This window comes from Lactuca sativa, chromosome 7, assembly GCF_002870075.4.
Source record: "Lactuca sativa cultivar Salinas chromosome 7, Lsat_Salinas_v11, whole genome shotgun sequence".
NCBI classification, from domain to species: domain Eukaryota; kingdom Viridiplantae; phylum Streptophyta; class Magnoliopsida; order Asterales; family Asteraceae; genus Lactuca; species Lactuca sativa.
The window spans coordinates 75,210,536-75,224,532 of record NC_056629.2 but is presented as its reverse complement, the minus strand read 5'-3'; the positions used below and the strand labels follow the sequence as shown (position 1 = coordinate 75,224,532).

Genomic DNA, 13,997 nt, shown 5'->3' with positions numbered 1-13,997 from the left:
TAAGTTGGTTAATAAGGTTAAATAAATATCAAATCTATGTTGGTATTTTGTAGGGGTAATAAAGACTTTTATGACCAAGATAGGAAATAAAACACGGCAAAAGGAAGACAGCACAGGGGGACAAAACTTGACAGAATACAGGGGAGGGTAAAACTGGAATAAACACTTTAGCAAAAGTTGCACAATGAACAGAGAGTCACAGAGAAGAAGTAATAGCACATCGGATAAATTGAGGCAGATGCGTTCTTTATTCACTGAACAAAACAAATTTAGTGGGGATACATTCAATGTACATTTTCCTCTACTTTTAAAATAAAAGCTGCTGGAAAAAGGCAAACAAACTTGACTACTTCCTAAAGACTAAGACCACTCACTGGTCACTTTGATTTATTCAAGGGCCTAAATAAAACGTGCATACTACATAAAAATTACTGAATTACTTTTAACATTCTCCCCTTAATTCAGAATCTTGTGATTGACTTTACTCCAATCAAGTCTCATTTCTTCATACTTCACCCTTGCCATTGACTTTGTAAGGATATCTGCTTTCTGTTTTATCCCACACACATGACTGACCACTATTTCCCCATCCTCTACACATTTTCTTATAAAATGATACCTTATGTTGATGTGTTTGCTATGCCCATGGAAAACTAGATTCTTCATTAAGTCAAGAGCTGACTTATTGTCACCAAATAGGTCAATTGGAGGTACCTTTTGTCCAGTGATTTCAGTGAGAAGCCGGCAAAGCCATATGCCTTGGCAAGCTGCCTGAGTTGCAGCCATAAATTCTGCTTCACAGGATGACAAGGCCACTCCTCCTGTACTCTTCCCATCTTCCATGTCTTTTCCAAAATCACTATCAGAGTACCCAGTGAGGGTGACTCTCTTCTCTCCTCTAGTGTATGTTAACCCATAGTTCAGGGTACCTTTAATGTATCTAAGGATTGCTTTCACTGCTTGGAGATGCTTTACGGTTGGTTTCTCCATAAACCGGCTAACAACTCCCACTACAAAGGAGAGATCAGGGTGTGTATGAGTTAAATACCTAAGTGCACCAACTACACTTCTATACTCAGTAGGATCCACCAGCTTACCCTCTTCATCTTTAAACATCTTTAATTTGTGTTCCATGGGGATTCTTGTAGCATTGCACTCCATCATGTGTGTTTTGTTCAAGATATTCTTTGCATACACCTCCTGCTTCAAGGTTATCCCAGTCTCATTTTGATTCAATTCAATTCCCAAGTAATAATTAAGTAGCCCAAGGTCACTCATTTCAAACTTGGCCTTCATTTCCTGTTTAAATTCCTTCACATCTCTGGGGCAGCTGCCTGTGAGTAGCAAATCATCCACGTATACTCCCACTATCAGGGTGTTGCCTAGTTTTTTTCTTGTATACACAGAGTACTCTTGGTAGCACCTTGTGAACCCGAGGCTTTTTAAGTATTTGTCTAGACATGCATTCCAAGCTCTAGGAGCTTGTTTTAGTCCATACATGGCTTTTGAGAGCTTGTATACCTTACCTTCTTCTCCCTTTTTCTCGAAGCCTTCAGGTTGCATCACGTACACTTCTTCATTCAACCTTTCATTCAAGAAAGCTGATTTCAGATCCAGGTGATGCACCCACCATCCACTTGATCCTACAAGAGCCAAGATTACATGCACCGTCTCAATCCTAGCCACCAGTGCAAAGACTTCTTCATAATCGATGCCCTATTTCTATAGGTATCCCTTTGCTACAATTCTCGCCTTGTACTTTGCAATTCTCCCATCTGGTTCTCTCTTTACCTTGTAAACCCATTTTAGACCAATTGCTTTTTGCCCTTTTGGAAGATCAACCAATGTCCAAGTCTTATTTTTTTCAATTGATGCCAACTATTCCTTCATTGCACTAACCCATTCGGTTCTAATCTTTGCTTCTTGATACGAGTTCGATTCTTCCTTGTTGCGAATCATCATCAGCTCTTCAGGGGGTAATTGTATTTCCTCGGTATTCTCGTATAAATCTGTGAGTAATCAATACCATTTCGGAGCGCCAACACCTGTAGAGCTTGAGGCGGTGTTTGGAGGCGCAGCTTGAGTCGTAAAAGCTATGGTTATGAACGAATCGGACTGAACGCTTTGTGGGATGCCAAGTAGTGGACTAAGTGGGCTCACTTGTGGTGAGTTATCGGGTTGTTTATTTTCAATCCAAACATTATTATTAGTTGACCCGCTTGACCCGACACCATATTGAGGAGTGTATGGATCCGGATCACTATCATCATCTTGAGCTTCATCTTCTCGGACTTCAGTCTCACCCAAATCGTCGAAATCAAATCCTTCCATCGTGAAGGTCATACCTGGGATTGATTTGATCTTGGCTTTCTCCCCCCAATTCCAGGTCTGATCTTCTTCAAACACCACATCTCTACTCACATATATTGATCCCGTATCAGGATCCAATAGTATGTGAGCTTTTGATCCCTTTTCAGTTCCCAGATACACCACCTTTTTACTTCTATCATCCAATTTCTTCAAGTTATTCTTGGATATCTTCATATGTGCGATGCACCCAAAAACCCTTAGGTGACTGACATTAGGCTTCCTTCCCGTCCACATCTCGTACGGGGTGATCTCCTTGAGGGCCTTAGAGCTTAATCTATTCAAGACGTAAACAGCATGGCTTACTGCTTCTCCCCATAGTACATCAGGTACTTTCATTGTCTTTAAACAACTTCTAACCATCTCCAAGACTGTTCGATTTCTCCTCTCTACAACCCCGTTCTGTTGCGGGGAGTAGGGTGAGGTGTAGTGACGATTGAGCCCAGTCTCATCACAATATATAGTGAATTGGTTTGAGAGAAACTCTCCTCCCCGATCTATTCTAAACATTTTTAATTTTTCTCTAGTTTCTACTTCAACCTTTGTTCTAAAATTCTTGAAAACATGAAATGCCTCATCCTTTGATTTTAGCAGGTACACCCACATTACCGTGCTGTAATCATCCACCAGAAGCAAGAAGTACTTATTCCCAGCTGGTGTTGGTGGTGAGACTGGACCACATAGATCACCGTGGACAAGTTCCAGTCTTCTCTTTGCCCTGAAGTTTGTACATGAAGGGAATGGATGCCTCGTTTGCTTCCCTATGAGACATCCTTCACATGGTTTAGATGGAATCATCATCTTGGGAATTCCCTCAACCAAACCTTTATCAGCCATTAATTTGAATGAGGTAAAGTTTACATGCCCTAGCCTTGTGTGCCATAGCCATGTTGGGTCTATAATTTCAGCAACTAAGTATCTTGAATTGACTTCTTCAAGTTAAATTTTATAAAGACGATTTTGTGATTTGTGTACCTTCATTAGCAGCCTTCCAGTGCTGTCATGAACCCAAAGGAATGGTTCTTTTATCTTAATCTCATCTCCTCCTTCTGATAACTGACCTAGACTGATAATGTTGCTGCATAAATCTAGTATGTAGCACACTTCTTCTAATCTTCTTATTTCACCATTTTTGCATTGGAAATCTATTGACCCCTTTCCTTCAATTCTAACTCTGGATTCATTCCCAAATTTGACATAACTCTGTATTTCTTTGTTCAGGTTTTGGAACTTCTTCTCATCACCACTCATGTGATTGCTCGCCCCTGTGTCGAGATACCATTGCCTTGACTGGTTTGTATCTCCACCTTTTGCCTTCAATTTTGGATGGACTTTCTCCTCATTCAGGAACACCTCACCAATTTCTTCTTTACTTTCCAGAACATCAACAGAAGTGCTGGTTCAGAATCTTCTTTTATCAAATTATTCTCATGGCTTATTTCCTTTCTTGGGTTTTTACACTCACCTGCATAATGGCCATATTCCTGGCAGTTATAGCACTGCACTGTGCTTTTGTCTTGACTTCCGGAGGCCCTATGACTTCCTTCCTTGCGGTGATTTGATCCACTTCTGCCACGACCAAGTCCTCCACCGTGTCTACCCCTGCCTCTGCCTCGTCCCCGTGAGCCTCCAAAACCTCCTCTATGAGATTTGGATTTGGAGTCACTATCTCCTTTCTTCTTATTTCTCTCTGACCACTCTTGGTGTGTCAAGAGAAGTTTTCGATCATCACTTTCGGTATGGCCCTTCATTCTTTCTTCATGTGTTTTTAATCTCCCAATTACTTCTTCTACTTTCATTTCATCTAGATTTCCAAATTGTTCCAGGGTTGAGGCTAATTGCAGGAATTTGGTTGATACATCCTTAAGCAGCTTCTTCACCACATAGGTTTCATCTACCGTATCACCCAGAGTGCGCATTGAACTCACAATGTTCTCTACTTTCACCGCAAATTCATCCACTCCTTCCGACTCTTTCATGGTGAGTGACTCAAACTCAGCCTTTAGAGTTTGTATTCTTGCTATTTTTACTCTGTCAGCCCCTACAAATCTTGTCTTCAGAGCCTCCCATGTCTCTTTGGCTGTTTTATTTTCAGCCAACGACATCAAGAGATCTTTAGGTATCCCTTGATAAATAACTGCTAATGCTATTTTGTCTTTCTTTGCATCAACAACTGTGTTTGAAGTTATGGGCTCTACTGCATCCCACACACCATGAGCTTGCATGAAGACCTGCATCTTGATTGCCCATGCTCCATAGTTGGTTCTTGATAACATTAGATAGTGGAGAGTAATTTGACCATCTTTGTCATCATTCCCATTGTTTCCTGCCATCTCTTCACGAGATTGGTACTTGGGCATGCACCGGGATTCGCTCTGATACCAGATGTTGGTATTTTGCAGGGGTAATAAAGACTTTTATTACCAAGATAGGAAATAAAACACGGCAAAAGGAAGACTGCACAAGGGACAAAACTTGACAGAATACAGGGGAGGGTAAAACTGGAATAAACACTTTAGCAAAAGTTGCACAATGAACAGAGAGTCACAGAGAAGAAGTAATAGCACACTGGATAAATTGAGGCAGAAGTGTTCTTTATTCACTGAACAAAACAAATTAAGTGGGGATACATTCAACATACATTTTCCTCTACTTTTAATCTAAAAGCTACTGGAAAAAAGGAAACAAACTTAACTACTTCCTAAAGACTAGGACCACTCACTGGTCACTTTGATTTATTCAAGGGCCTAAGTAAAACGTGCATACTACATAAAAATAATTGAATTACTTTTAACAATCTAAAGTGTAATCATATATAAACTAAATTTCAATATTAAAATAATATTTTTACTTCTACTTATAAAGTTATGTCTTTTTAACTTTTAATATATTATACTTAATTTATTAGTTTTAATATATTATTGGTTGTAAACCATTATCATTTTAAAGATAAAATTTTGGAACAATTTGTATAAAATATGTAAATTATTAATTTGAATATAACATTAGTGGGTCAACTTATATATAAATTTTAGTTTAACTTAAACAACCAAAATAATATTTTGTAAATAGTTAAAAGTGATTAATTGTAGTGTCTTTCTAATAATGATTATAAGTTGGTTAATAACGTTAAATAAATATCAAACCTAAAGTGTAATAATAAATACTAGGTGTGAAACCCATGTATTACATGGGTTTATTTAAAAAAAATTAAATATAAAATTTTAACAATTTGAAAACTTTAAATTTATAAGAAAAATAAGAAATTTTTTGACTTATTAAAATTAATGAGACTTTAATGCATTAGATACATTACATATATAAACCATTTTCTAATAAATACCTTACATATATATTACCTTATATATTAAATGTGGATTTTAATTTAATAAAATAACAAGTAGAAAATAGAAAAATTTAAAATTTCTAGAAAATGCCATGTGTCCAAATGAATGAGAAGAGGACATGTGGCAAAGTTATTTTCATTTATTAGGGTAGATACTAAATTTCAATTTTAAAATAATATCTTTTACTTCTACTTATAAAGTTATGTCTTTAACTTTTAACATATTATACTTAATTTATTAATTTAATATGTTGTTGTTTAAAAACCATTACCAGTTTAAAGCTACAACTTTTGAATAGTTTGGACAAAATACTTAAATTATTAATTTAACTATAACATTACATTGTCATCTTAAATATAAATTTCAGTTTCACTTAAAAAACCAAAGAATATTTTGTAAATACTTAAAAGTGATAAAATTGTAGTGATAAATACAAAAACTAAATTGTAATCTCTATTTAACTAAAATATTTCCTACATATATTTTTATAATCATTAAAAGTTTTCAAATAAGGAGCTTAAAATAACTTACAATAATAATAGTCAAAAACAACTCTATATAAATGATTATATTGTTACCTTTAAAATCAAAAAAAATAATGTTTGATGTTTTAAATAATTATAATGATAGAAATTAAAACGTTAAGCAAATAAATTTTGAAAAATTAATTAACAATAACAACAACAATAAATAACAATAAGTCATATATTATATTTAATTATATTCATGTATAACTCGCGGATAAAAGTCATTCAAACGATTGAGATTATGCAGGTATAATAGATGTATATATTATCATATAGTTTCAAAATAATGAATATATTATATCAATTTAGTATACTAATTATTATAACAAATTTAACAAAAAAGTTATTGATATATTTAAAAAAAACATATATCAGCCAATTTTTTAATGTTATCCGCCCACAAATATATATATATATATATATATATATATATATATATATATATATATATATATATATAGGGTAAAGTGAATATACCTAACAACCTTATATAAGCTTAGGTACCTAACTACATTATACTACATTGTTTTGCATTATATTTCCATTGCAATCGTCTAAGGTTCTTAAACTTCAACCCTTAATTTAATTTACTTCCAAGATTTTCAGACATTCACCATTATATTCCTCCTACACCATTTGATTTGTAACAGTAGTATATGAAGCCCACCAGGGGGTCTCCGATAGGAAGACATCATGTGAAGGAAGATAATGGTGAAAATCCAAAGATTTTGGAAGCAATCAAGTTATGATGTTGAATTTTAAGAACTTTGGGTGATTACAATGCAAATATGATAGAAAAATACGTTGTATGATGTGGTTAGGTACCTAAGCTTATATAAGGTTGTTAGGTATATTCACTTTACTCATATATATATATATATATATATATATATATATATATATATATATATATATATATATATATATATATATATATATATATATTTGCGGACGGATAACATGAAAATATCGGTTCCCATATATCAATCCAACAAAAATATTAGATTTTTTCTTGAAAATAAATAAATAAATAAATAATAAGAACCAAGAACTAACGATACCATCCTAAAGTTTTTGAAAATGATGTTTTTGAAAAAAAAATATTTAGGTGATGATATGGTTTTAACAATATTTACCAAATAAGGTGGGGAAAATGACTTATAAGGGTAACAATGTTTCAAAAACGTTCAAAAAATACCATCAAAGTTTTATATGTAAGAATCAACTTCAAGATGAGAGTATAACTTACATGAAGATGAACCCTAGAGGAATCAACTTCAGATTTTGTTGAAGGATTGTTGATCGATGAAACCCAAGAGGAATCGACTTCCCCCTCTTTCCCTCTCTTTCGGCCATTGACGAGTAATGAGCCAAAATACCACGTATGCTTCACTTAATCGATGTATACTCCATATCATTTTCTTTTTTCTTTTAATTTTGTTTAACAGATAAAATCAAATTGGTAACCTACACCTGCCGGTTACCATTAGGTGCAATTTGAACAAAAGATAAACTTGGTTGGTGTTTTTTATGCATAACCTATAATTGGATGGTATTTTTTGAACACTTAAAATTTGGATAGTATTTTTTGAACATTTTTTAAACATTATAAGTCATTTTCCCAATAAGGTGATTTAGGTGTTTAGTAAAAGAGAAAAATAAAAAATAAAAAATAAAAAATAAAAAATAAAAAAAACGTGCCCTACTCTCATGTTTACTGAACGAACACACCACCACAACGGGAAGAAATACGAAATCACCCCCATCAACTCCATCTCCGGCCACAGTTCCAGCTGGCCGCTCCACCTCCAGCGACAACATTAGGCGGCGACTTCTCCTCCGGCCACGCCTCCAGCCGGTGATTTCATCTCTGGTTTGATTTTCAACTCAATCTCAGCTTCGATTATAATGCTTCAATCTTCAATTTATGCCTTTTTTTAGGTTTATTAAATATATATTTTTGAAATTTCATCTTCATTCTACTAGATTCGCACTTGATTAAGTTACAATTTTGAAGTTTCTTGTCTGCATTTGTGAGCTACTGTCGAAATTTACATCGAATATATCAGGTGCTCGAAATTTACATGATTAGGTTAGATTTCTGAATTATATCATGTGTGGGTTATAACAAGCTGAGGTTAGGCTTCAATGTTATCTGTTTCCGATTTCTGAGTTGTTTTCTTATTTCTGAGTTTCTACACAGTCTGATTTCTGAGTTGTTTTCTGATTATAATTGATGGTTGGGTTATAAAAAGCCATTGTTCGTTTAGATTCAAATAAATTTATGGTTATAACACAAATTTATTTTGATGGGTTTATACTTGAAGTTTTGTTATGCCTTTCTTCCTTCATGTAGGTATAACACTTTAGTGTCATCAATTCAATAATGAGAAAACGAACAAAAGCTGCTGAATTTTCACATGGAGATGAAGCATCAAATCCCAAATCTTTTCAAGAAGATAGAAATCAATTTCCATCATCCAAGAAAATCTTTTTAATTTGTTTAATTTTCAGAATCACAAATTCTTTATTTGTGCAAACATATTTCAACCCAGATGAACACTGGCAAGCTCTCGAAGTTGCACATAGAATTACATTTGGGTATTATCTATTTCTTTCATTTGAGTTTATATATATATATATATATATATATATATATATATATATATATATATATATATATATATATATATATATATATATATATATATATATATATATATATATATTGTATAAAATATATATATTTAACTTTATTTATTGATTGACAGATATGGACATTTAACATGGGAGTGGACAAAAGGGATACGAAGCTATTTGCATCCAATGATATTTGCAGTTCTATATAAAGTTCTTTCACTTTTACATCTTGATACTCCATTGTTCATGGTAAAATACTTTTCTTTATTGAGATTCATACATGTTCATCTTATGTAAAAAAGATAATTTACTTTTCTACCCTTTTCATAGATCAAAGCTCCAAGGCTATTTCAATCTTTGTTGTCTGCCTTTGGTGATCTCTACTTGTTCAAACTCTCTCATGTCCTGTATGGTGGCCATGTTGCCAATTGGGCTGTATCCTTTTGTGTCACATGCTCTTTATATTTAGGTTAAATTTCAAGCCTTGGTATCCATTGTCTATGCAAAAGACAAAAATGCCCTTCTCCTAACCATTGAAATTTCTGTATGTGTCCATGTTTCCCAATAGGCTGTATCATTTTGTGTCACATGCTCTTTATATTTAGGTTAATTTTCAAGCCATGGTATCCATTGTGTATGCAAAAGACGAAAATGCCCTTCTTCTTGTATGTTTTGCTTAACTTTATTTCAGCTTTTTGCACAGTTAACAAACTGGTTTATGTTTTACTGTATCACAAGAACATTATCAAATAGTTTGGAGACTGTTCTTACAGTTGTTAGTCTCTACTACTGGCCCAGTTTGAGGACCAATTTGACCAAAATGCCCCCAGGTTCTAGAACCTGGGCTTTGCTTACAGCTGCTTTAGCCTGTGCCATTCGCCCCACAAGTGCTATCATTTGGGTTTATGTTGGAATTACCGAGTTTTTTGGGTCCCACAATAAGCTCAAATTCATTTTTCTTCAAGTTGTGCCAATTGGGTAAGTCTTAAATACAAGAAATAAAAGTTTATTTTCATTCATTTGTTTAATACCAAAATACATTAAATAGCAACTTTCTTTCATATATTTGTATATTGCTGTATCCTTCTTTCCATTTTATTATCCATTCACTTAAGCAAAACTTTATAGCATAATGAGGGAATCACTTGTAGTATAAGGGTATTTTGGGCATTTTAGGTATAATTTCTGTCAACTTACAAGTATGTTGCTGTAATGATTGTTGCTATTTCTTGCATTTAGCCCTAAGATTAACATGCATAGATTTGCTTAAATTGTTATGTTTCTGACTTTTTTAATTATTTTTTTTTTTTTAAAATCAGGTCTGTTGTGCTTGGATTGACATTCATATTGGATAGATTGATGTATGGTTCATGGGTTTTAGTGCCTTTAAACTTTTTAAAGTTTAATTTTCTTTCATCTGGAGGTGACTATTATGGAACTCACCCATGGCACTGGTATTTCACCCAGGGATTTACAGTCATGATATTTACCTTTTTACCCTTTATGGTGCTTGGCATCATTCAGTCTAAAAACTGGAAGCTTTCTGGACTCATTTTGTGGGTTTTAGCCCTTTATAGTGTTTTAGGGCACAAAGAATTCAGGTACGCATATCCAAATTTCCTATTTTTTATAAAGTTTAGGGGGCATTTGGTTTGCTAGACTCCTTAGGAATTGGAATTCAGTTTCAAACTTTGAATCCTCCCTTATTTGTGTAAATGACTAAAATACCCTTTTATGCCTTACTATTATCATTATAGTATGTATTTTCCCTTCAAGAAAACATTTCTTTCATATTTTTTTTTTGATTGCAGATAAATTCAGTTTCAACTATGCTCCCTTATTTGTTTAAATGACTAAAATACCCTTTTATTCCAATTCTTCCCAAGACATTCTGCAAACCAAACACTCAGAGTTGTTTCATTTTAAATATTTTGTTTATAATAAAAACAAATTAGAATTTTTTTTTTTTTTTTTTTTTTTTACTAATCTTCTAAAACCACAACTAACAGGTTTGTCCTACCTGTGCTTCCACTAGCTTTATTATTCTCTGGTTATTCATTAGCAAAATTAAGCCAACAACAGCATTCATCCAATAAAAAAAGCAACAAAAATAAAAGCTTCTGGAAGATAAAACCAGCACTTTTTTTCTTACTCCTAACAAATATCCCCATGGCTCTTTACATGACCATGGTTCATCAGGTACATCTCCTTCTTTAAAATCCCCAAATTGCCCTTCCACTAAACTTACGCTAAAAATTAATACCCAGAGAGGAACTGAAGATGTGATGAATTATCTAGCAAAAGAAGCTAATCAAAGGAACGTGAAAAGCATTTTATTCTTAATGCCATGTCATTCTACTCCCTTCTATTCAACTTTACATCACAATATTCCTATGCGTTTCTTGGATTGTTCTCCAAGGTATACATAATTACATACACATTGACACTATTTTTCGTAATGTAACTAATTACCAGGGTATTTTCGTAATTTGTTATCAGCGAAATTAAGGGAATCCAAGATGAGTCAGACCGGTTTGTAATGGATCCAATTGGTTTCGTATCAGAATATGTGAAAAACTGGGCCCCACCAAGTCATATTGTGTTATTTGATACAGAAGAGAAATATATTAAAGACTTCCTTTTCTCACATTCTTTCAAAAAGGTATAGTTGTTATATACTTATATTAATTAAATTACTTATAAGTTATAACACTTCCTTTTTTTTATTTATTTAATTATTTAAACGAAATTTGTGTTGTGATTTTTAGATAAAAAGATTCTTTCATGCTCATTTTAAGGTGGATCGAGATCTTCAAGCGTCAGTTGTTGTGTATGCTCTTTTAGACCAGTGACATTTTATATTTATTTTAATCTCGTTACACGAAGCCTAATTTGTTAAGTATTATTAATTAGCCTTCATGTTTTGTTAAAATTTTGTTATGTATTCTTGATCTTATGTATAAAAGACGTGAATGAGCTTTTTAATTATTGATGATAATCTTAGAATACTTGTCTTTAGTTAAAACAAAATGATAAATGGAAGCCATATGATATCATCTATGTTAATAATTTGAGTAAATTACATTAATGGTCCCTATGGTTTGGGATAATATATGTGTTTGGTCACTAATTTATTTTTTAACTTGAAAAGTCCTTACTGTTTGTTTTTGTTATGCGCTTGGTCCCTACTGTTTGTTTTTGTTACGCGATTGGCCTCTGTCTTACCTAAAAAGACTATTATTTAAATTGGAAAAAATGGTGCGATATGTAAGGTATGTTGAAGGTGAGGGGGGTTGAGATGTGTTTATTTAAATATTTTAAAAAATCAAGGCTAAAATAGTTTTTTTAGGTAAGATAGGGACCAAACGTGTAACAGAAACAAACAGTAAAGACCTTCCGAGTTAAAAAATAAACTAGAGATTAAACGCGTAAATTACCCTAAACCATAAGGATAATTTTTATTGGATGTAACTCGATATTTTATTTTCTCCACGTAAGCATACAACTACTTTTCTTAACTTCTAGAATTTTTCTCAAATTATTTTGATAGGATTCTAGAAATCAAATTGACATCGTGTTTTTGAAGGATTTTTATTGGTAGAGTTGATAAATGAGTTATTTGTTTAAATAAACAGAATAGTTATTTATTTATTTTTTATTTTTATAGATAATACCATAGAACTAGGATGTTAAGATGGTCTGATATCACCTCTTTTGTCTTTTTTTATTCTCTAAGTATTAGTTTTCTAAACCATAAGAAATTCATTATTTCTACTAAAAAAATCCTATGCATAGCCTAAATGATTGTCGATGTTTGTTGAAATAGGGCCTAAAATTTTTGACTAATCAACTAAAAATCAAGCAATGCAGATCACAAAAAGCCTAATAAAGCATTGAAACCTCTTCGATTTATCTTGAATTATGTATAACATCGTGACATTTATGTTTGTTTGTTCCATTGTGATCTTTTACATCAATGGCAAGTCGAATGTAAGCATTCTTGGAGATCATTCCAATTTGATCTTGAGACAACACTCTTATTACATGCCTTGCTACATGCATGACAAAAGTCCAAGATGATAACAATCAAATAAGAAGATGTTTACGATTATTTTATGCTTTTCATCTTTTTTGTGTTTGTAATTGTAATTGGCATCAATCGCTAACAATTGCATTCAAGAAAGTGTCAACCGAAGTGTCAAGGGTAGGTAAAACAAGTCTTGAATGTGATACATTTAAATTGCAAAGATGGGTGGTCCTAACATATTTTTGGGCTGTGGCGAGAGGAAATAAAAAGACCTTTCAAAGGCATAATTATAACCAAAAAAATTATAAAATTTTATTAACTTAAAGAAAGATGGGTTTTCTAGTTTTTTTAGAACCAATTTATAAAAATCTATTAATTAAAAGAAAGATACTTTTTGTATATTATTTAGATAAAAAAATCATTAATAATAATATCAAGATCAATCTTGTATAACATATCTTTATCTAAGCAAATAGTAGGGAAATCATTCAACATTTCTTCTCACATTGCTGAGGTTATCTAATTTTTTAATAACTTAAACTTTGAAATCTTTTTATTTACCGAAGATACAATGAGAACATAGTTAATAAGATTATATATGCAATGCGATTCTAACCGTTAAGACTTAAGAGCTGATATGATCTAATCAACTAATGCATTCTATAATTGCTTGATTTCTTCATACTTCGTTGGTTTATAATTTGTCGATTTAATATTCACCATTTTTTGATGCACCTACCTATCTAATTCTTTTTGAACAACGATATATATATATATATATATATATATATATATATATATATATATATATATATATATATATATATATATATATATATATATATATATATATATATATATATATATATATATATATATATATATGATGTTGCTTATTTTGGATTCTAGTAATGTGTGAAATTTAGGCCTTTGAATTTGGTTATATCCCGTTTCCTATAATTTATCTTATTTTTACTTAAAAATAGACATTATATATCAATATTATATAACCCATGAAGTTTTTGGGCCACTTGAAAAAATGGGCCGTCTGACCTGATTGCAAGTAATCTTGGAATGGATAGTTTTTAA

General features: G+C 32.4%; 1 protein-coding gene across 1 annotated transcript; it reads left to right on the top strand.

The window, feature by feature from the left end:
- The first annotated feature begins 7,665 nt into the window (after positions 1 to 7,665).
- Positions 7,666 to 11,889, top strand: LOC111879524 (mannosyltransferase APTG1). The gene is made up of 10 exons (XM_023875988.3): positions 7,666 to 8,114; positions 8,598 to 8,842; positions 9,013 to 9,130; positions 9,212 to 9,316; positions 9,573 to 9,859; positions 10,201 to 10,482; positions 10,891 to 11,080; positions 11,149 to 11,300; positions 11,381 to 11,543; positions 11,650 to 11,889. Exons 2-10 carry the CDS (start codon positions 8,628 to 8,630, stop codon positions 11,731 to 11,733), a joined length of 1,596 nt encoding a protein of 531 aa, XP_023731756.1. The 5' UTR covers positions 7,666 to 8,114; positions 8,598 to 8,627; the 3' UTR covers positions 11,734 to 11,889.
- The last annotated feature ends 2,108 nt before the right edge of the window (positions 11,890 to 13,997 follow it).

Excerpts from the sequence above, each read along its gene's own strand:
- LOC111879524 (XM_023875988.3), top strand. The coding sequence starts at position 8,628 with ATGAGAAAACGAACAAAAGCTGCTGAATTTTCACATGGAGATGAAGCA. Across the intron at positions 9,317-9,572 it reads GCCATGTTGCCAATTGGGCT|CTTTTTGCACAGTTAACAAA; the intron begins GTATCCTTTTGT and ends ACTTTATTTCAG. Across the intron at positions 11,301-11,380 it reads TTCTTGGATTGTTCTCCAAG|CGAAATTAAGGGAATCCAAG; the intron begins GTATACATAATT and ends ATTTGTTATCAG.